The sequence below is a fragment of the Pieris rapae genome, chromosome 7, assembly GCF_905147795.1.
Source record: "Pieris rapae chromosome 7, ilPieRapa1.1, whole genome shotgun sequence".
NCBI lineage: Eukaryota > Metazoa > Arthropoda > Insecta > Lepidoptera > Pieridae > Pieris > Pieris rapae.
The window spans coordinates 7,153,880-7,178,448 of record NC_059515.1 but is presented as its reverse complement, the minus strand read 5'-3'; the positions used below and the strand labels follow the sequence as shown (position 1 = coordinate 7,178,448).

Sequence of the window (24,569 nt, the reverse complement as noted above, 5' to 3'; positions counted from 1 at the left end):
AATTTGAATTGCGTATCGTCATTCTTGTTAAGTGTAGTTAATAATTTCTAGTTCATGGCTGTAGTTGACATGTATAATTTAAATAGCTTCGTATACTCAGATAAATCTAATGATTAAGAATTGAGCGATTCTCTGTAGTTTTTCCAATTCAGTAAATAAAACATGGGACAGGATTGTTTTATAGTTTTTGTATTACATATTAAAAAAACACATTTTTTATATTATTTTATTAAAGACAAAGACATAGGTTACAATATTTGTATACAATATGAAATCAAAACATATTATTTCGGCGGCAGTTTTTAAATGCTTATTTAAGTAAGTATCATTAGTTGTATCTTGAATTGTAAAAAAATATCAACCTATGGCAAAAGACAAATTCATTCTTAAGTATAAAATAAATATTATTATTAAGTAGTATTTAGCCATTTTAGTCTATCTTAAAAATAATCTGTAATACAGTGCAGACGACTATTTTATTTTATCTTTACATATTAATCAATAAAGAAAAAATACTACTCTAGAGAGTATGAACATAAGTTAACAAACCTTTGTAAATGTTTAATGGGCTTTTTTAGTCTCCATTTGTCTCTATTTCTTTATTAATATATAAATTGATAATTGATAACATTTCTATACCCTACGCCTTATAACTAACACTAAAATTACAAGAGTTTTCTTAAGCAAAAAATAAATTCATTCGCTGTAATAATTAAATATAAGTAATTTATGTGAGGTGTAATATATTTTCGGTAATACCAGATCCTAATTTTTTTTTCATTCGAACTTAGTCTTTCAAGCCTAAACCCACTATCTTTCTAAAATCTAGGCATTCTGAGGTAAAATATGTTTATATTATTTACAACCTAGATAGTAGTCAAATATTTTTTGTAGTATGCCCCTCTAACGCTCGCGTATCGCATTTATTCATTGCGTTTGAAACGGTCGTACATGTCGTCTGCTATCAAAATTTAATCGGTTGGATATATTTACTGGTACACCGTGATTTAGAGATAAAACTTTAGTTACAATATTTAAGTCTTCATGCGCTCTACCATTCAAACCAGTTTGGACTAATAACTGTTTTAATTCAGCATCTGGACTATATTGGTTCTGCTGATTTATTGGAAAGAATCCATTTGTATGAACCGGACTGAATGTATTAAATCTATTGTAGTTTGCGTTATTAATTCCGAAATTACCTACACCGCTTTCATGTCGAAAGACGCGATTTCCCTGTTTCGCTTGATTAAAATTTTGATTCTGAGCAAAGTTTTGGTTTGGTTGTAAGAAACCGCTTATTCCTTGAGGAAGGTGATTGTTTTGTAAAGGAAATTGTTCCGATTGTTGGCTACGTAAATGAATGAGAAAATCTATAGCCTCTTTGTTAGGTAATGCTTGATTAGCTAACGCATTACTTTGTGATATTGCTACACTTGGTTGAATAGTTATCTGAGAAGTAGGAGGCTGAATTCCTGATGGATTTAAAAGTTGCTGTACATTTTTCTGTTGTGCATTTTGTTGTTCCACTTGTTGCCTTTTGTATTGCTCCTGCTCAAATTGAAGAAGTTGTTGTCTTTGCGCTTCCTTTTGCTGAAGAAGAAATTGCTGTTTACGTAATAACTGTTCTTGTTGTATCTGCTGTATCTGTAATAGCCTTAGCTGTTCTTCTAGAAACCTTTGTTTTTCTTCAAGTTGCTTTTGTAAAGTTAGTTGTTGTGTGATGTAGTCGGATTGGGAGATTTTAGGGATTCCGTTGTTATTTGATACATCTTGTTGGCGATTTGAATCTAAGGTTTTCAAAGCATCTTGATTTGTTGTCTGTTGATATATAGGTATAACTTTTTTGGGAATGCCATGCGCGTCTTGATGAACTGTAAAAGCTGCGACGAGTGGAGCCTGATAGACTTGAACGTCGCGTTTATCAACCTCTTCAATATTTGTACCATCCTTATCATGGGTCGGTTTGGGCGTAGTGGTTGTAGTTGTTGTTGTGGAGGTAGTTGAAGTAGTTGATATCAAGCGTGGTTTTGATGTGCTTATTTTGTTTGCTTGGCTGCTTCCAAAATTTGATTTTGATGTGAGGCTTCTAATTTGCTGAACATTTACTCCCGACTCTTTGGCTTGAAATATCTCTTTGAAAGGCGTTTGTGTTGGAAGTGTTGCAGTTATATAGTTTTCTACATTACCTACTGTTGTGCTGAGAATAGATATCTTGTTGTCTAACAATGTCGGTGAGGCATTCGTGTTATTTCTAAAAGCTTCTTGGCCGTTTACGACGAATGAGTGAATCTGTATATTTTCTTTTGGCTTCCGTGTTCCGAAATTATTTTCACTTGTGCTCAGAGTTTCAGAACTTGAAGATGAAGCATCTGTCGGTTCTGGGTCTGATACACTTCCGCTCTCTTCAAGATCGCTTAGCGCTTTTAGTAAAGCTTTTCGAATATATGGATCCAACCGTACAGATGGATTTGGTTCTACACTATTTAATTTATCAATAAAACCATCGGTCGTGTAAGATTCTTGAGCTGCACTTAATACCAGTATGACTGATAACAATAGTATCTGCAAAAAAAAAAAAAAGTTTATTTTGTATATTGAGCATAGACACAAAATATAAATATTTAAATCACTATTTATAATATTTAAAGCCTAAAAGAAAATGTAAAACATACATGTAAGGTATGTCTTCTTATATAAGATAAGTATGAATATTATTATTGAGGTCATAGTGGTACATGTCACAAGTGATCTTAGTCGATCGCATCCAACGCAGTTCACGTTATTCGACAAGGCTTCAATTACCAAACAGTATGACCCAACGCTTTCTCTACTTAAAATCACGAATTTTCAAACAAGTGTCAAAATCGATACCAAACGATTGAAAATAGGATATCAGAGAAATAATAAGTCAACTTCGTTGTTTTATATGATTCAAATTTAAAACCAACAGATCACAGTTTGAAATACTCAGCTACTAAGTATTTACATATTATTTACACCTAAGTATTTATATATTATTAACATAAGTCTTATGTAAGCATACAAATTTATTTTTATCCAAATTTTCATTCACGCTGTATGTTTATCTTTCTTATTAGAATGATAATAATAATTTATAAACGTACGCTGCAAGTATCGGCTCACTTTTCTAGTAACTATTTAAATTAATGCTAAACTAAAATAACGTAACTTGTCATTCTTTTGATACATATTTTACGTAATTTTCAATGAGAATTCTGAAGCACAGATGGGGTGGTACCTAACCAAAATCTATGATTATCCTATATTTTACCTTATTTTGCTTATAAAACATTTAGTCAAGACTGTTTTAATAATGTAGTGGATTTTAAAAGCTCAATTAACGGCCATATTTTCACAGCTATGCCGTCACAAAAATGTCAATGCAATTTGAATAAAATTGACCCCATCTCAGCAATACGTTTAAGGTCCCTTAGTTCACATAAACACAATCATTCGTCACATTATGCACGTATTACTTACAAGTTACAAGCAACTTCGGCATTTATCTGTATACAATGGTACGTAATTACATAATGGTAATGTCAACAATAAGAAATTTCTCTTTCAATAACAAGTATACGAAGATCACTTTAATATGAATCTTACACACTTCACTGAAGATTATAGTATATAGTTCATACTTCATTCATATAAGAGCCGTTGAACCTAAAATAATATTCTCAAAGGTTTTATGCGTGCCATAAATTTCAGATTTACGGTACACAATTAAATGTATATTTTATATCTTTACTAGCTGACCCGGGGAACTTCGTACCCCCAAATAAATGTGTTACAGATTAGGTGAATTTATTATTTTAGAAAAGTTATACAATGAGTACAAAATACAAAATGATATTCACTACTTTCTTAAGAAATTAATAAATAAGAGTCTGAACGCACGCATAAATTTTGCCAATATATATTTTTTTCTGAAATTATTACAAATTTTCAAGTCTACAATTCGCCCTAATCCGAGTATTGTGGCAAATCTTGTCAATTCGAAACTTTTATTAAAATACGTTCTGTGATTTGAGAGGAGACTTTACACTTTACCGTGTCGACGGAGTGAAAATTAAATGTTTGACAGTTAATATGAAATAAACACATGAACATTCTATTTTCTTTTAACTTTAAAAAAAATCGGATAAATACAACAAATTAAGAACAGTGAAAATAGGCTTCTCGAGTTATAACAATTCGAACAAACCCAACTTTCTTTTATATATTAAGTATGCAATATTGCATGTGACTGTATGAATATTCTTCTGAATTTAGCGTGATCAAATATACTTCAATCAATGTCAATTTAATTAATTAAGAGTTTTGGTAAGTATCGATTTCAAGCAATTCTTTTCCCATAAATCATCTTTGTCACTGCGTTCGAGCCGACGGTGATGACTGGTGGCATTTAATAGAATCACCGTCATTGCGTAAATGATTATACAATGAAGTGCGTAATACACGAAAGAGGGGTCATCAGATTCCTAATTAAATTAAAATGTTTATTAATTTTAGTTATAAAGCTTCGAAATCAGATTGTTCGTGTCTTAAAAGGCTGTAATTAATGCCTATTAAGATTGAGATCGTAATTTCATAACTTTGAACTAAGTAGATACTTAAATAAGCACGCTTTACAATAATGAATGATGGCTGTAGCTTTCTCCGAATTATTTAATTTATCTATGTCAAATCTTATACATACAATATCAATATATGGTAATGAAGACTACTGGTGTGCCTCCCACAATTCATAATTGTATACTATTCTTTGTTGTGGACCAATAATTTAACATATATAAATACAATAATTTGAAGTTAATATATACAAAATTGTTGTGACTTCAACTAAGCGAGATATACTATTCTAAAATAAAAATAAGGTTCGATTCCGAATATTTATTTTTATTTTAGAATAGTGAATTGTACAGACAAAATCTAAAAAGTATGCTTTGGATCGCTCGCTCTAGTTTTGTGCAATTTGGAACAACATCAAAACCGTTACAAAGAGCTCAAAATGATGCATTTTTGAAAGGAACGATCAAGCCAAATTTAAATATGCACTTGGAGCGAATAATTTGGCTTTTACGTAACAAAATGTATACTAGAAGTTATATTAACTCATTCATAACTCACAGCTTAGTCGTAGTATTACTAAGACTAAGCTATGAGTTTTCTATAGAAATGGTATTGTAATACCAAAACATAATATAATAAAAACACTTCCATACTAGAAATGTCTCCACCATAATATGTCTTTATCATTATTAAACAATGATTTATTAAAATTTTCGAAAACAAGGATAAATTTGCTAAATGACTATCGATTCCTTAATTCGCTATCAAAGAACTTTTGATTTATTTACTAGCCTTAATTTACGCTTACGTACGAATATATCAAATGTGTTGTACCGTTTTAATGTTAAATTTACAAAAGAATGCTAGATCTACTCGATACAATTCTTATATGATGAGAAAACAAATTAGGTAATGTTCTACAAAACACAAAGCTCTCATTATAAGTTTAGTTACGCTTAGAAACATTGCATTTGCGTCACCTCATTAGAAACAAGATTATAGTATTATACTATAATCTTGTTTCTGAACGCATTGTTTTAGGTTTAAAAAGTAATATTTTATTACACCATTTTATTGCGCCGTTACAATGTAACATTTTTATTACTCTACATGACGAATTAATAATCACTCTAATATTATCGTGTATCTTACATATAATGCCACAATATTTATATGAACGTGGTTTAAAAGATAAAATCGTTTTAATGTCCATCTTTATCTACCACTATTTTTATTAAGATATATTTTTAAAACTAGCATTCGCATAGTGATATGTAAAGTTATTTTTCAGACGGCCTTGTGTTGTGACAATTTTAGTATACGAAATTGAAATATATATATATCCCCACTTGCTTTGGTGGGAAGTGGGCACGACCCAAGTATATTTGCTGGGGCTTTTTTTAAAGCACACATTATATTAAGTATATTTGGAAACACTACCTTTACATCTAACAATCATGTTATTAACATCAATTTCAAGTGTATGTGGAATCTTAGAGTACCATTCATAATACAACTATAAATTAAATATATCAATTAAGTCAAAAGTGACCTTACTTTTATGACTATCATTTAAAAGGCTCGACGTAATGATAAAGATTCTCACTTGCGAGTTGATTATTACTGGTATTAGCTAAGATACCCTAGAGCGAACCAACTATTAAATATAGTTCTCACGATTGTTAAAAACCGTTATACAGTATCATTAAAATCTATTAAAAGTTTAATCTTTGAGAATATGTGTGTAGCTATTTGGCTGACAAAGTTGTGTGTAGTACTTCCAATTTAACCCACTTCTTGGCGGTAGGTTTGATGTCGTAACTTTCTATAAAAGGACTATATATTTTACTGTCAACTGTCAATGGTCAATAGAGAAATCTCGAAATGATGACCTATTGTACGCTATACTTGTTTTATTCCTATAGAAACATAGAGTAAAAATAAAAGGTACATACAGATACATCAGCGAGTTCATTAAAAAGCATTCAGCATGTACCAAACTCAGTGTTCATAGATTTTACATCTACACTATTTTACAAAAGTAATTTATTTACTTACATTAAAATTGTATTAACCAAATGGAAAATGAAATGTATCAGCGCGCAAGACTGCATTATTTAAAACCTTCGATTTCTATATTTGCATTTTTTGGATTTGAAAACCATTATTATTAAATTAATTATGTTATCAAATCGTTGTACGAAAAAAGTACATTTTTTTAAAATTAGAGTAACCAATGATCCTACATGACTCTAGTATGGAAAGTAGTAGTCTGCCCATAGAAGTGGTTTAAAAGATTATGACAGTATGAGTTGTTTAAGTTTCTAAGTTTATAAGAATCAGGAAGAACATGTTATCCCTAACAATAGTTAAACATTAATTGTTAAAACTCGTTGATTCATTTAAATTAAGGATGATATCGTGAGAAATGTGATGACCAAAATTATTTAACTAACTGCTTTCACTGTCTCACGACTAGACATACAAGCATTATTTTTTACAGAACCTGCTTCTTTTGTTAGATTCAATGCTTTTTAAGTTTTGAATATTGCTTGATAGCGCTGCTTTTAGAAGAAGGGGCGCCCCAAAAAAAGGTGGATAGAAGAAATAGAAGCGGTAACAGGAAGCGAATGGAGAAAGAAAGCCCTGGACAGAGTTAGTTGGAAAAAGCTGGAGGCGGCCTTTATCCGCGAAGGTACAGAATTTAGCTAAGATATGGGATATATAACGAGATAAATAAAATAATGTATGTGTGCCTATAAATTCCAGAAGATATTTTTCTCAACCATAGAGACCTAGAGGCCTTCAAGAAAAGACCGTAACATTCCCTCAACACCCGCAAGAACGCCGGCTTTGAATGTGTTTATGGGCGGCGGTTAGACTTTAAACATAATTTAGTTGTACTAGTATTTTTTAAGATAGCACGTCTTAAAAATACTAGTCAGTACGTACATACATAATTTCATTTATGTAATAAATGCATATATTGGTTTATTTTTAATTTTTATATTTACTCTAGTTTACCACTTCATACAAAGTACTTAATCTACGGTATATGTTACAAACTATTTTATCTAAAATGTATCACAATTACGGTAAACATAAATTATACAAAAAAAAAATTAAATGATTAAATATAATTTCGAGTTTTCACGAACCAATCGGTTGACAAAACCGATGACGTAGGTCAATTAATAATAATTCAATATAATTGTAAATTTCAGCTAAGGAAAAAACAATTGAATTAGCAAGTCATGGCTGCAATTATTTATTTACATATATTTCAACATGACCACTCTCATAATTTCTTGTAATGATGACTATTAGAAACTCGCTTAATTAGGCCCATTACTCCTTTTAAGGTAGCAATAATTACTCCAAAATAAAAGAGTTTGACGATAATTATATGTTCTTAAATGCACTGCATAATGCCATGTACTACAACCGGCGATAATAAAAATACACCGAATTTTTTGACGGTTAACATAGATAACATTAATCTTAATGACTATCTTACAATAATCAGACATTACCTATCATAACACCATTAATATAAATAAAACACACGAATGCTCATCGTCTGAAGATGAGTTCTATAATCATTCTTACATTTATCATATTTAAGTTTCTTGCGTAATCATCAATTTGTTGATAGTTTTAACATGTTCGTTATTCCACTTCCTCAAGAGAGTGTCGTAACGGAATAAATTTGCGATTTACCATATAAATGAATGGTTTATAGATCTTCTAAGTAGTTTTTATAACCTGTTTAGTTCAAGATTGAAATATTTTCTGATTTAATATTCCTAATAACGTTATTATGCAATTCGTCATATGTTTATTAATTACTAGAATTTTTAATTGCACCTATGGCGTAACTATTGCGTCTCTGGTATAATGAGGATTCAAATCCGATCTGGAATTTTCTCTTATGATCTCTTGTCCTCTCTTTTTGCTCTCTTTTACGTTTTCATATTGAAGCCTTATAAAATACTGAGCTTGCCAAGTTACTGATCACTTCCGGTAAATACGAGTAGCTTTTATATTTAGAGGTCTATGGCTACATTATGTATTTCTACAGGCTATCACTTCCCACCTACAAGCGTATATGTAAAACTATATCAGGTAATAATAATATCGTTTACACATTACATGTTCCATGCGGATTTTTAAAATTTTTTGTGCATTAAACATAACATTAAATTCTAAACAATTCTTACGGGTTTTATCAAAAATATTGATAATTAAGTTTATAAGTTATATTACTGAGGCATAATAAATTACAGGTAATTTTTTTACTACAACATTTTTTCTTGTGTGTGGCTCCAAATTTTTTTGGCATTACTTTGAAAATCATTAGTATTTATATACATATTGAAAATTATCCAGCGTTTACTTAAAGCATTTTAACAAGAAAATAGTGGCAGATTTTTAACAACTGATTAATTAAAAATATAAAGTGATAATAGGTAGAGTTTACAAATTCCATCTCCTCCCAAATTAAAATTCAAACTTATAATCCCGGTACGATTAATTTGTATTTTGTACCAATGCTATTAGCGCATTATTTCCCAATATAGTCGAGAACATAAATTTACGTAACTCACAATTAAAAGAAAGCTTTCATTTCTATATGCATCATAGTTTCTCTTAATGCAACGGTCATAACACAAGCGCACATCTTTAGAATCCTTAATAGTAGTGCTCTTCCGACAACTTGTAAACGCCAGATCGCATCACGCATGCACTTTACGTAATATGGGAGAAAGCGCACCTTTTGTGAATAGCTTTTAAAATTTTCATTGCGACTTACATTTTTTTAAATAAATTATAGCACAATCTTCATTTAGGGTAAACCCTTAAGGTTAACATTCGAAATTTATTCTTTATTTAAAAAATATTCAAAAATAGTATTTGTGAACGCAACTAAAGAAAAATATTTTTGAAACCACAGATTAATTATAAATGTCATACCGTAGACACAAAGCCACAATAGTATTAATTAAAACACATGTACTCACTAGACGCATCGTGTAAGCCGTCGTTCACAACACCAAAGTGCACTAGCGGCTTCGTCGCTGTAACAGTGTCAACTGCGTGGAAAGAACATCTCAGACCCCCGCTATTGTACGGATAAGGATGTTGATAGATCATATTTACTGTTTACAAAACCATTCAATAAATGTCGGTTAAATATTTCAGTGTTGTGGGAATGTTACATATTCACCTCATTAGTTTGATACATGTTTAAACCTAATTATTTATTTATTAACACTTCGTTGCAATACATAAAAGGAAAATATTAAACATAATTTAATGACAAGCAACTGGCGGCCTTATCGCTTTAGAGCGATTTCTTCCAGACAACCAATTATGCTGATGTATAAGAAAAAGAGTTACTTTGGCAATCCAAAGTTCTCAATAATACATCACAAGATTTTACTAATAACACGGTATTGTTTAATGAATTTAAACACGAACTTATTTTTATTTCGAACGAACAAATTGATTTCTTATAAATATTGTCATTAAATTTGGGTAAAACATATGAAATTAAATTATAAGTAAATCACGTAAGATTAATTGAGATATATTTTTAATGTGTAATATTTTTAGATGCGTTTTGAATTTATAACACATTATGTACACTTGAATCATGTATTAAATAAACGTATCGAATATCAAGAGTACTAAGAATTGATCAGAATATCTAGAGAAAGCTATGTAATAAATTCTTGTCGATAACATTTGACACGGGTAATGCATTGAATACTTTAGGATCGATACTGTTTCTTAACATGAATGAATTTATTGAAATACATAGCGCGATATCTTTTTGCATTTGTATGTGTCAATAATTTTTTTCGGTAAACGAATACATATGATTGTATTGTCTCTGCTTTACGCGAGTGCTCAAGTTATAAAATATTTCGTGAGATTTGTAGCAGTTTAAGTCAGCGACAGACCACCATTTAAATGAAAATATTATTACTTCATATTAATTTAAATTAATATTATTATTTAACATATTAAAATAATCAATTTTATCCTAAATCAACGTTTAAATCAATGACCAGCTACTATTTTAATGTAAAGCTTTATCGACGGTAACAACTTTCACGTACAAAAGAATTCAACGCATGCTGCTACGTTCGATACAAAATTAAATTATAATTTAATAGTAATTATACTGTTTCATTAACGCAAAACGTTTAGCATTAGCACGTTTATAGTTAATTATTTTAGTTAATGAATTTTAATATAATTAAGTGTCGGAAACTGATTTTTTTAAATACTATAAAAGATATTTATAAATAAAAATATTTTATTAGAAAAAAGTATCTGATTATTTCGTTAGAGTTATACATTAGTTGAAATAGAATATAATGAATACGTAAACTTGTGAAATTATTAAATTATAAAATTATAATTTTTACCAGTATACATTGTTTTCAAAATTAACAATGCTTTCATAAACTTGGTATTGTATCATAGCTAATATTACAAAGGCGGTCCTAAGGTCAAAGCAGTAACCGGTCTACTCTCCCAGAGGTCTATGTACTTTCTTTTCCATAAACTTGAGAGTCTGGTGAATGAATCTTGGGATGTGAAATGTCAAAGTTATATTTCACCCGCTTTATTGTATTTTTATCCGAGTGTTGGTGTTAAAAGGTAAAATTTATCAAGATATGTGTGTGTACTTTGTATGAAATTAAAATTGTTTTCTCTCGTAATACAAAACACATCTGGGCTATAAAGTATTTGTAAACTGTAGGAAGGATTGCGGAAGCTCAATTAGTTTCTTATGTTGTAATGGTTGTAGATTCACACAAAATTCCATGAAATGGAGGAACGGATATATATATAGAAATGCCATAGAATAAAAAAAAAGTTGGTAACATTTACATATTTTTTTAATACTTCATTGACAAAATCATTCACTTTAATAAATACGGCGTTTTAATTGTGTAATATTTAAAATTACGAATTTAAAAGCTCTAAGATTTTAGCTTCAGAGTTCTACAGAGATAAAGAAGATTTTGGATATTCTAAATAAAAAAATATTAATGAATGTTAGTATTAGGATCTTTGTTATTTCGTGAGCATAATAAAGCTATTAATCAGTTGGAAATATTAGAGAGTTCTTGTTACCTTTGTATCATGAACAATGACCAACTAGTTTGTCACTCAATATGATTGGGTTAACAGGGGTCAAACATGACGCTTTAATTACGATATGGGTTTCGTGATCTTGTAATGAAGGTTTCGAAAACTGATTAAGGTACCTAATTATTATCATGTCAAAATAGAAAACACATACCTAACTTTTAGTTTATGGTAGAAATCGTATATATTCAATTCTATCATTATTCTGACAGCATCCCCTTGCTCATGCTCCCTTGTCATTCCTAGATTGTATTTTTCTATTAATAATGTCACTCTTTTCTTCTAATATTTGAATAAAGAATCAAATAATTAAAGGTTAATAAAATGTATTTATTTAAGATAATTGTGAGTCTTTGGTGATTGTTTTGTCAAGGGGTATTAAAAAAAATACCCAGACACATTACCGCAACAAAACCACCTTCAGTATTTTTACCATGAATGTCCATGTAGACCATGGTAATGGGCATTTAAGTTAGCGATAAAATTCTCTGGGATGTAAACGCTTATATCATTTCTTTAAATTGAAATCTCATTTGCTAAGTTGTTAACAAAAATATTAAATTTAGTATTTTGTTATTGCTAAAATAAATAAACTCTACTAAAGTAGCACACCATGAAAAATTGGTTTTTCGGTGATATTAAATAATAAATTGCATAACGCAATGAATCACGAATTAAATACTTTGTGACACCCTGACAAATGATTAAATTGTCGCCACGCCTTCTGCGCCGAGTTTTTGCCGCTTATGTGTATTTCGTCACTTCGCTTTCTCTATATTTACATATTCTTACGCACTTTTGTTTACTTAAAAAAATTTCACTATGAACTATCGACATGTAGACATTGTAGGTTCGGCTTTGTGTTTGCAGATTTCACAACCTGTTAGTATAATCCGAGATAAAAAGAAATGTTATATTCCTCATTTTAGTTGATGTCAAATATTCTAAATATACCATCTTATACTACTAGGAGCAGTGTTGGCCTAGTGGCTTCAGCGTGCGACTCTCTTACCTGAAGTCGTAGTTTCAATCCCCGGCTGTGCACCAATGGACTTTCTTTCAATGTGCGCATTTAACATTTGCTCGAACGGTGAAGGAAAACATCGTGAGGATACCGACATGTCTTAGCCTCAAAAAGTCGTCGACGTGTGTCAGGCACTGGAGGCTGATCACCTACTTGCCTATTGATCAAAAAATGATCATGATTCAGAAATCTGTTTCATGATCTAAAGAAGACCTAAGTTGTAGCGCCACTGATTTATTTTTATTGTCCATCTTATACTAACTCCTAACTTTTTTATTCGAATAATGATACTTAAAAAAATATAAACTCAAAGTAATATTTTAAAGATGAATTGAATTTGTTTGACTGCGCTGGCTTTCTTAAATTAAAGGAACTGTGTTTCTTAAAACAGATTTTTGTAAGGAAAGTCAATTTATGAAGATCTTAAATAAGAAATTTGAAGTAGAAACAACTCTATGTAAAAAATTGATAAATATTTTGACCATTTACACGTGTCAAGGCTATAATAACAATGTGCAACGATGATGTTACATCAAATCTTTGTCTATGGCCTTTATAACAATAGATGATTGATTTTGTACACTGTATTTTGATTACATTGTTCTATAATGAACGCAGGTGCATGGACTGGTCATTGAACCTACAAGATATGTGGGAATTAAGCTAGATTTAATAAAAAAAATATATGATAGGAGCTGATGATAGAAAAATATTCTGAATTTTACTTTCGTCAGCTTCTATCATTTTATTTAACACAGATACAGGCAAATAATGTTTTGCGTCTATAAAATTGTTTTAAATATTACATTTTATTGCAACAACTTCCTGCCTATATGAAAATTTATTCGGCTTATAAAACCGTGAAGAAATTATTTGTTTGTTATTTATTAAGTTAAAATGTTTTATAAATAATTTTGGGACGGGAATTATGAAAGCTTAACACTAAGCTAATTATCTACTTGATTACAGTGTTCGTATATATCAATAGAATGTGCTTCAAGAAACTCGGGTTCATATTTTGAAGTGAACTAATTTCCAAACAGGAAAAGTCTCTACTACAAAACTGACAAGAATCTGTAATTATCCTAATAATAAACTATCTCTTTATTATGGTCAATTTGGAACGCACTGCTATTTTTATTTCAAAATCATCTGCAGGGCTATTCTGTATCGGATCTCGAATCACCTCAATACAAACATTTCTATAGTATTCTCTAATATTCGTATATGTCAGTATCTGACAACTCGAACAGATAACCCAAATATGCAACAGACTAGCACACAATCTTGTTAAGTTCTAAATACGGAGCAATTATTGTTTCTCATGCTTAAGCTCATATGACAATAGTTTCGAATCGACCAAAAGCTTAGCAGTGCGAGGTGGATTCGTGATCGACAAACAATATTGACAGAATATGCAGTTACGATACGATCATTATTTTTTATTAGTAGCTTCGGCGTGCAGCATCTATTTTTATTACCAGAGCACCAATAAGGCTCCAAATAAAACATACTCGAAGTTCGCTTGAAAATATGTGAACTTTTTCGAAGTTATGCGTGCCTTAATAAAAGATTTAAGTAAATAATATATTATTTTAAATCAGATTCTATTCATATGATTGAATTAGACTGATCGTTTCATGTCATGTAAAATAATATATCGTATGAAGTATTGCAGCTATAATGAAATTGTTCTAGAAACAGAATGTTTGAAATTCTTTATAATACTGGGCGAAGTCATAAAAAAAGGCTTCTATTATCATTATTATACACATATGAGTGTCAACAAACAAAAATGACTGAAAATCTGTAATTAATGTTGGTAATGGCTGGTTGTTGTTGGTTAGTATTGAGAATCTAAGTTACATGTTGAAATTATGGAGAGAGTCGTCAATAATAGCCTTATTATATATGTACAAATAGCTCAATAAGCAAAAATACAAGAAAATTTTTTTTAATACAGAGATACTATATTTTCTAGTTCCGCATGCCTACATTGTAGAGATTATTATTAATTGATTTAGTTTTACTATGTGTAGAACCTGTCTTAAAGGTAAGTATACCAAAACTTACCTGTCCTAATCAGGAGCAGAAACGCTAATTATACGTTTTCTATGTAGTCATTGAAGGGTGCGACATATAGTAACTGAGCGAGGTTGCTCCGCGCATATCTACCGCGCTGTTGGGGTGCCCCATGCCCCGGACGGCCCCATAGAGATGACCAAGTAGCGTGATGCTGTTTCACGCTCTCCGCTGAGTTGCGACGATTCTCCTACAACAGACCATAGTTACATAAGGCTCAGGGGGTTTAGCGAACAAGTTAGGATTGTCCTACTGTAGTCGTTAAAAAATTAACTAAAAATAAACTAAGAAAGAGCGATTCACCGAACACAATGCAATAACCTTTCGGTTCTAATTTAAAGAAGTAGTAAATAATACTAGAAAAATAATTTTTGGCATTTAAAATAATAATATTTTTTAAATATTAGGTCCTTACATATGATATTGGCATTTTGTTGTACTAGCCACTTTGACCTCAAATATATCCTCTTTGGTAAGGAATTCCAAATTCAATTTTTTCACAACTATTTACAGGGCATTTGTTTTTCAAAAACTATGATTTATTTCTTTCTTTATGTTACTCTAAGACAGAAACCAAATCATGCCCCAATCGAAAATTTACTCCGAAAAGATAACTCGTGAGCGTTTGGTGAAAGAGTGGTGGGGTCGTTCAGTATAACTTTCTTAATTCTGGCCAGAAGATTACGGCAGATGTCTATTGTCAGTAACTAAAAAAACATGATGGAAAAGCTCGCTAAAGAACCAAGCCTGTTGGCTGATCAATCACTCTTTACTGCTGCTTCACGACAACTCTAGTCTACGAAACGACGACACACAGTTCACAACAGAATTGCAGAAGTGCACAGATAGCAATGGTACTATAATTAATTCTATGTAAAAAATATTCATCTGTAAACGTAATATATTTATTATAAGTGCACACTTACTTCCTTCTGTAAACATTTCACTCGCATCTGTTGCTTTAGTTGCCTCAAATAATCATCCGTCGATATATCACGCCATCTGTGTTTTAAATATAATTTTAGTTTTCGGCTTCACCATTTCATTCAGGCTGTGCACAATAAACTTTCTTTATGCCCGTTTAAGACTTGCTCGTACGGTGAAGGAAAACATCGTGAGTGGCCTACACGCCTATCAGAAGAAAACTTAAATCACGAAACAGATACTGAAATCTGAGGACTATACCTAGTGTTATAGAACCACAGTTTTTTAAAATTACAATTAAATATTTTTCTGTACTTTACTTTAAAAGTTTTTTTTTACGCACTCGACATTTTCATAAGAGATATTCAATTTTAATGCGGCCTTGATAGAATATTCTAGTCTAAAATTGTGTTGAATCTCATCAGCAAAAGACACTCCGTATTCATTTCTTTACCTTGAGTTAAATAGCTAAGTTTTTGATTATTATGAATAAATAGGTTTAATTATTAAGAACAAACTTGAATTTAATAGTCGCAATTTACTTTACACTTTTTCTTAAATGGGAGGCAGATAAACGTCTGGCTAAGTAAAAAAACATACTATTTTTTTTTGTACTAGTATAAGGATATATAATAATAACAAAAAATCCAGAAGTGCTATAAAATGACTTCAAAAGTAATTTTCGATAACATTAATTCTAAAGACAAGTTGGTGATCAGCCTGTGTTTTGAGATACTCTGGTTTCTTCACAATTCCTCAACGGTAGGAGAAATAAATGCATAGAAATGTCAGTGCATAGCCGCCGAACACACGACCTCTGGGTTAAAGGTCATTTACTAGGTCAATCAAAAAATAGCATAATCTTAATAAATTAAATGGGTCAATGCTGTATACAAATGCATCATGCAGACGTATTTACAAATAAAGCCTCTAGCTATGGCTCGCTTTAATGTCAAATGTTACATGGTGTAAACAGAATATTCATTAATGAAAACTTATGTCTTTATAAGCAATTAATTTCTAAAATTGTTGCGTAATTTCATATCTGAGAATACGATTATGTTGACGAAAGCGGTGACATCATGGCAATAGCGATCCAGGTGTTAATAATTTATTTAAAGTAAGATATTATTTTAAAGACAAGGATAACTAATATTCTCAATGGGCTATTTGGGAGTAATGCAATAAAGTGTTAAAGAGCGTTATCGGTGGCCGAAGGGCAAGTGTATTCCTATGAATAAGTATAGCAATTTTTTTTGAGTTTATTGCCTGGTATCTAAACCTTTAGGCCAAAATAACTATAGCAATACAGTGAGGAAATGCTGCCAGCATTAAAGGTACACTTAGTTTTAATTTCTGATTATCAATAATTATTGCTATGTAGGTTAAGTATATTGAATATTATGTAACTTCTTAATTGCAGCAAAATTTAATACATAACCACTTATATTTACTTATATATAACCGTTAAAAATGCTAAGATAAATATCAATGTAGGCAACATCCGCAGTACTAAAGTAAAACTCACTGGCATTTCTCCTCCGGAGGTCGCGTGACGTCACTAGAGGGCAGAGTTCGGGCGCCCACGCGTCTTCGTCGCGCCAAAAGCGGCACTAATTCTATGCCACCGGTCAAACGCAAAATTGTTTCTTCAGGTGTCAGCTTCTCATTTTTATCCTCAGCTCTCCGTAACCGATCGCCGTTTGGTATTCTTTTCACTAACTTCTTTTTCTTTTTACCATAGCATTGTATTAGCTCTTTTTCCCGCTCAATTCGCTCCTCTTGGGAACGATTTGACAGATTGATATTTGGCAACTTGTCACTTTGCTCTTTAGATGTCAGTTTTTTATAATCATCAGCTCTCTTTACGTTTGGCAAAGTAAGTGAAGATCTTTTTAGGCGTCTTTGGTCTCCTTTTATGTCATTGAATATTTCATTATCTGTCCAACCCTGTAATTTATGATAATATAACTTCAAGTATATGTAAATTCACGGCTAGGAAAAGAATTAAGAATTGAAATACTCCTAGAATGTAGTATGAAGCTGTAAAACTGATTGATATTTACGTTTCATAGAGTATGCAAATATGAAATAAACAATTATTAATCAGTACTTACAAAACACTCAATCTTTTACGACCTATAGTGAAATTTTACAAAATAAGAGTATTACAATGTAACTACTTACTTACTTTTTCTAGAATCAAATAAAATTATAATTAATGCACTTTTAATTGAATATTTTTAAATTAAGTTACATACATATCTAATTTAACCTCGACTGTCGCTGCATGGGCTATTAACACCTCAACTAATTCATAATTGAAAAGCAAGGGAAATAATAATAATTGTATGTAACTCGACTAAATAAATAATAGATTCGGGAAAGTCTTTTCGCATTATTGTAGGTATGAACTACTTTGGATATATACTATTTGAATCTGGCAGGTTTTGGTATCTGGTGGTGTAAAACTTTAAATTTAAAAGAAGATAAAACCAAATTCAAATTAGGAAAAAGTGTGATTTTTATTTAATTTTCGTTTAGTCAAGATGAGTGAATCTAATGAAAAAAATTGATACATTTTAAAGTTTTACCACAAAAAAGGTAAAAATGCAACGCAAGCTGCGAAAACAATTAGCGATGTTATGATGATGTATGACGAGAAGTTATATTTTACCATGGACTTTGAAAAGTTTAATCCAATATTACGTGGATTCCTCCAAATCGTGCCACCTGGACCTGGCTTGCCCCAAGGTCCTTCCATAGAGTGCTAAAACCGACCAATCATAAGAAATATTTAATTAATTTAATAGAAATTTCTGTATAAGTTTTTACCATTTTCCGTTCATATTCCAAATTATTTCTGATCTCATCTTTAATAACTTTTTGTCTTTCGTTAACTAATTCATCTGTAATATGTAAAACAAAATGTTAAAAGCAAGTAAATACATTTCCTTCATATTGAAAATGAATGGCGCGAATTTGCCGTATATCACTGAGCATGCGCTGAATTTGACGGTACCACAGACAACATAAAATTAAAATATGCCATAGACGTGTTTCTACTAAAGTAATTGTGACACTGACTTCTTGGTCTTGGTCCTAGGCCTAGGGTATACAATATATTGTTAACAAATTTACGTGATAAAATTATAATTGGATTAGAAAATATTTAAATTTTCATTTAAATAATGTACTTAGTGCTTTTTCACTAATTTTTAATTTTAACACAAATTAAACTCTGGGTTCATTATGCACATCGATATTGATTCATTTTACAGTTGTAAATATGATTTGAAAAAAAATTGGTATTAGTAGGACACTGAGTGTTAGTGATATTTAGTTTACATGGCGCTTTAAATAAAGGTTAATACCTTAAATCACTATTTTATAGCTAAGTATTTGACGTACATGAAGTACGTTGAATATATATTTGTATTGACATCATTTAATACACGGAAAAGAGTGTATTTTTCTGCTATTTACGCTTATGTAAAATCTACAGAAGTACGCTTTCCAAAATCATAATGAACCGATACGGGCATTTCAAACTATAAAAAACTGTCTATTTCCAACAGGATTCCGAATCTCTAGTCGATAGCCATCTTGGAATGTGCGTCAGTTTAATGACGTCTAGCAAGGTTGGTACATAATTTGTATAGTTAGTGGTAATAGAAAGCGACCTAGCATTTGTTTATAGGCCTGCTGTTGTTCCGGGGTTTGTCTGTATCTGATGTCATTTTCTACTGATCGTCTCAGGATTTCGGCAAAGCAGAGTTGAGGGTCCTCGCGAAGACGCAAGTGTCCATGACGCTGCCGTCTTTGTGGTGATGACCACCGTTGGCATGACTCGTGTAGAGAAATACCCTGGAATTATCACCTTTACATGAATACTTAGTTAGTAGAGACAAGTTTAAAAACACAGTTCTTATTATGTATGACTTCATGTATTTGGTATTATTTAATTTATCAAGCGATGACCAACTGTGCCATGGAAACGGTAAAATATGGACTCGGCTTGTCTTAAGTTATATAGGTACACGTAGAAAATGAAATAATTACGATGAATTGGAATAAAACCATCAATACTAAAGTGAACATCAATTGAATACTTAAGTTTTAAATTTTATCTACAATATTTTTAATAGACAGGAAATGCTGCCAGCATTAAAGGTCCATTCGGGGACCAAACGTTATTTATTAAAAAAAAAAAAATTAAATTTTCTATAAGTATATCGATTTTAAATAATTATTAGTGTTAATATAAGGTTAAGAAAGTAGTGCTGGCCTAGCTGCTAGCGTGCGACTCTCATGCGGTCGTAGATTCGATACCCCGGGCTGAGCACCAATGCACTATCTATGTTTGTATTTCCATTCGCTCAAACACAGAAGGAAAACATCGTGAGGAAACCGGCATGCTTAAGACTTAAGAAGTCGAAGGCATATGTGACGCACAGCAGGCTGATCACCTACTTGCCTATTAGATTGACAAATAATCTTGAAAAAGATACAGAAATCCGAGGCCCAGACCGGGCGAAAGGCGCCATTGATTTTTTTGTTTAAGTTTAAGAACAAAAATAGTAGGTAACCTAAATACTGTATATATCCATGGAAATAAATACATAAAGATATAAATCTTTAAATTAAATTAGTAAAAACACTGCAATATTTTCCATTCACATCACATGATTTAGAAATCCGAAATGGTCGTGAAATATTGAATTAATAAATTCTAGATGAGCAGTCTGATACTTAACGTAACATCGAAAATTCTGCGACACGATTACGAAATAAGAAATCAAGTTGTGTGTCGAAAATGAATCTGCAACGTAATAAATTTAAAACAACACACGCTTCCATACTTATACCTGGGTTATTAGCACAATTTAATCAAACTTACATCACATGACCCTTTACCTTTTATAGCTTATTGCATTCTGTGTCTTTACAACGTGACTGCCTAAAGCTCAATGTCGCTATTATGATTAATTATAAATAGCTTACACGATAATAAATAATACGCATGAAGTATATAACCGTTTTTCCTACAAATGTTTACCAAATAGTTGGTACTTTACATGAATTCCAATCTTGCCGATTCAATTATTATGGCTAATACGTAATATTCCGTTGACATAATTTTCTACAGTGAAGGTAATATTCACTAACAGTTTTCTATAATGTTCTGATACTATGTTTGCGATAACTGACTTGCACTTATTATAACTACACTACGTATTTAATAAACCTATACGCCTACTACTACCCATCCTCAAAAGGATTAGTTTTTTTAGGCATGTATAATTTTTATATACATTAAGTTTGTAAGTTAGTTTGCTACGAGACGAGAATCTACAGAAATCTACAGTAATATAAAACTTAGAAAGACTATATGTTTAAAGACAACCGCAACGATTAAAAATTAAATTTAAAAAAATAACCTTTATGATACATTAAGTCATGATATCTTTATTTTAAGTCTTCTTTAAACGATACAATTTATTTTGGTCAAAAATAGCATTCAATATATTATTATTAATATTTAAAAGTTTATCCAAACATTCGCATGCTTGACGTTTTTGTAGCATTACATTTTACTCAGAAAGTCTCTGCTATCATTACATGTTTTCATTGTTCACCCTTGAGACCATTCAATGGCTAGTCTTATTTGCGCGAAAATATTTTTTAGGCGTAGAAAATTAAGTAGCAGACTTTTCATTGCAATTTAAAACATGCACCATAAAAAACTACTATGAAATTAAGATGCTAAAAATTATAAAAATTTATTAACCTTTAGTTCATCGTCTGGGTAGATACCTTCGGCGCGAATATCGGAAAAACGAATTCCACCAGCACGACCCCATGGCTCGTATGAAGCCAGTTCTTCTCTTGCCTATATTCACACAAACTTTTACAACGGCTTAGTTTAAAAAAAAAAACAAATGACGACATTTTTAAAATTAGAAGCTATCGACTGATATGTTTTCCCGCCAAGTATACACCTTGACGTTTATCGACGTCTAGAGGCTTGAGACAAATTTACTTTTCGGCAGGGGTGACCCACTAACGCCAGAAGAATTTTGTATGAAAACGGTCACGTGACAAAGCGACAGCTAATGTCATTTCCATACAAAATTTGTTTACCGTGTGGTAGGGTTTACATTGACAATAACACCTAACATCTCATTGTTATGGCGTATGTGTAAGTTACCAACGATACATTATTTATTCGGTATTGTTATAATTCGAATTTCAGTTGTCTCAATGCCGTAGTTGTTAGAAACATCGTTTTTTATTATTAGAAAATATTTTTCTAGTATTTTACTAGGAAGGAAAATATTTATGTTCTATTTATTGACTTGTTAACTTTCTCCACCGTCCTAGGAAAATACACAATTCGTGGTTGTAACTTTATGTTGTTTTCTGTTTATTGTCACTTATGCAATGAGCAATAAAATTATGAATACCTACTGCAGTTGTTGCGTATAGAGTGGAACAAAGAGCTGTTAAATCATACTATATTAGCACATTATGTCACCGCTTACAGTAAACAGTTTATCATAAAATAAGAAAATCATTTGTTAAGTGTCATCAAAAAGTATAAACTAGGCAATCTAGTAAACAGATAACTTATTTTCATTAAATTGACTGTAATGTAGCCTAAAATTATATATTTTTATTAGCTCACAAATATCTAGAATAGATATTCTCCTTTCATTATAGCGTATACACCATAAAGTAACAGTAAACAAAGAACTTGAGTGTGTGTGTATAGTGTCTTTTTAATTCATCTAAAATTCGCCCACTCCTCAATTACTGTCCGCAATTTTGTTAATCTTGTTTATTTCATTGTACCACAAATGTATTAATTTACATTTTGCTGTGAAGAACTCCAGTGGAATTTCTGATTGACTGATTTAAACACTGCACATCTTCTATGTATTTTATTAATAATTCAAACTAACCTGTTTCTGGCTTTCGTACTTTTCACGTTTTAGCTGCTGTCGACGCTCGCGAGCTAGCCGTTCCCCTTCTAGCCGAGTTTGTTCAGCACGTCGTCTCTGAAATGCTCGTAGCCGCACTGATCCAGACGAGGGACCACTAAGCCGCCTTACAAACAAAACACATCTAATACTACGAAATTTAAATCAAGCAAAATTTGTTTTTTTTTTGTCGAAAAACACATTGCCATTCCAAATTTGAATTTTACCTACCTTCTTAAGCGTTGGTATGGGACATTAAACATTTATAGCACAAATTTTAATAACTAAGCAATTAAGTATATAAAGATTTAGAATTTATTTCAATAAAACGAATGTAGGCTGTAGCTATCCGTTTACAACTGCCAACTTTGCTTCTGAAATGACCTTACGTTTGAATAAATTCAAAGTTGCACGCTTAAGGAAATGTTTCCATTGTTAGTTTTCTTTCGAATGTTTTTATTATTTTTCACTTGTGTAATACAAATAACTAATAAATAGCTTTAGTGTTGGCTTAATACCAATTTTTCTTTCTATGTGCCTTTTCAACACTCGCTCCTATGGTGAAGAAAAACATCGTGAGGTGACCTTAGACCCAAAACTCGAACAAGGCACAGAAATATGATCACCAACTTGCCTATTAAACAAAATAAATGTTCACGACACAGATACGGAAATCTGAGGCCTAGACCGAAGGTTAACTAACACATATTAACACAGGGGTTTTTTTGTTTTGTATGATAAATTTCGACACTTTATGTTATGAGATATAACAGGGGCAAACGGGCTCCCCTGATGTTAAGTGATACAGTCGCTCATGGATACTCACATTTAAGAATTGGTAAATAAAGTTACTGTTAAATCAATTGTACTAATTCCAATAAAACATTTTCATGAAGGGTGACTCAAAATACTACAAGTACTTTATCAGTTGTATAGATAACTCAAGTTCAATCCATCGATGAATAATATAATAAAAATATCCAAATAACCTTGTATACAAACAGAATATCTTATGAACCCACGCATTGCATGTAAGAATTGAGACTTGCAAAATATTTCAACGGAACTATATTTAATGTATACATAATATCGTTTATGAATGTAAATTGTCATTAAATATATTTATACGGCAAATTATCTGAGCGATATAAATTATGTATCCGAAAAACACTCTTTAACAAACAGAGATATATCAGACTACACAATCTGTTAAAATATATTATTAGTAAATTACCAACAAAAGCAGTTTTGTGTAGGCGTTCTTAAAACACAATTATATTCAACATATATTGTGGCTCCTTTTTAAGGACACTTTGAGAGTAAATATATTAATAGTTATTTCATAGATATAACACCGTATTGATAAAAAGGGTACCTGTATATTTAGGGCTTATATAAACGCCAATTTTTATTATTACTAATTTATTTTGATTACTTTGTTAACGTAACAATATTAGTTTAGTATTTACAGTAGAACGATCGAAAACTGAATTAGAATGATACTTGACCTATAAAGAACATTGCAGGTTTGAACGAAGGTTTTTTATATATTGTAAGTATTTTTTCGGAAACACCGACCGGGCCGTACCTGTCACGAGGCGATCAATATCCGCAAGCACGATACATTGTACTCAATATACTAATACTTCAAAGAGAATATATGTACTGCGATAAATGTATGAAGTCGATATCCTGTATAATTAGATGGTTAAAATCTATACAATTGTCAATACATTAATGATTCATTTAATTTTTAAGTAACAGGGAGCAAACGGGTAGGATGCTCATTT

The 24,569-nt window shown here is 31.1% G+C and overlaps 1 protein-coding gene across 2 annotated transcripts; it reads right to left on the bottom strand.

Annotated features, from left to right (window-relative positions):
* Positions 1-231: 231 nt before the first annotated feature.
* Positions 232-23,101, bottom strand: LOC110996959 (probable serine/threonine-protein kinase mps1). Of its 2 annotated transcripts, XM_022264872.2 has the most exons (10): positions 23,011-23,101; positions 22,762-22,906; positions 21,588-21,689; positions 19,480-19,663; positions 18,632-18,705; positions 18,474-18,566; positions 17,325-17,746; positions 15,799-15,874; positions 14,864-15,062; positions 2,455-2,565 (listed from the first exon to the last, which is right to left on the bottom strand). In XM_022264872.2, exons 1-9 carry the CDS (start codon positions 23,040-23,042, stop codon positions 14,892-14,894), a joined length of 1,299 nt encoding a protein of 432 aa, XP_022120564.2. In that variant the 5' UTR covers positions 23,043-23,101; the 3' UTR covers positions 2,455-2,565; positions 14,864-14,891. The 2 variants fall into 2 exon arrangements, with proteins under 2 accessions (XP_022120563.2, XP_022120564.2); XM_022264871.2 differs by lacking the exons at positions 14,864-15,062; positions 15,799-15,874; positions 17,325-17,746; ... (4 more) ...; positions 22,762-22,906; positions 23,011-23,101 and adding an exon at positions 9,621-9,725 and having other exon boundaries at positions 232-2,565.
* Between the last annotated feature and the right edge of the window lie 1,468 nt (positions 23,102-24,569).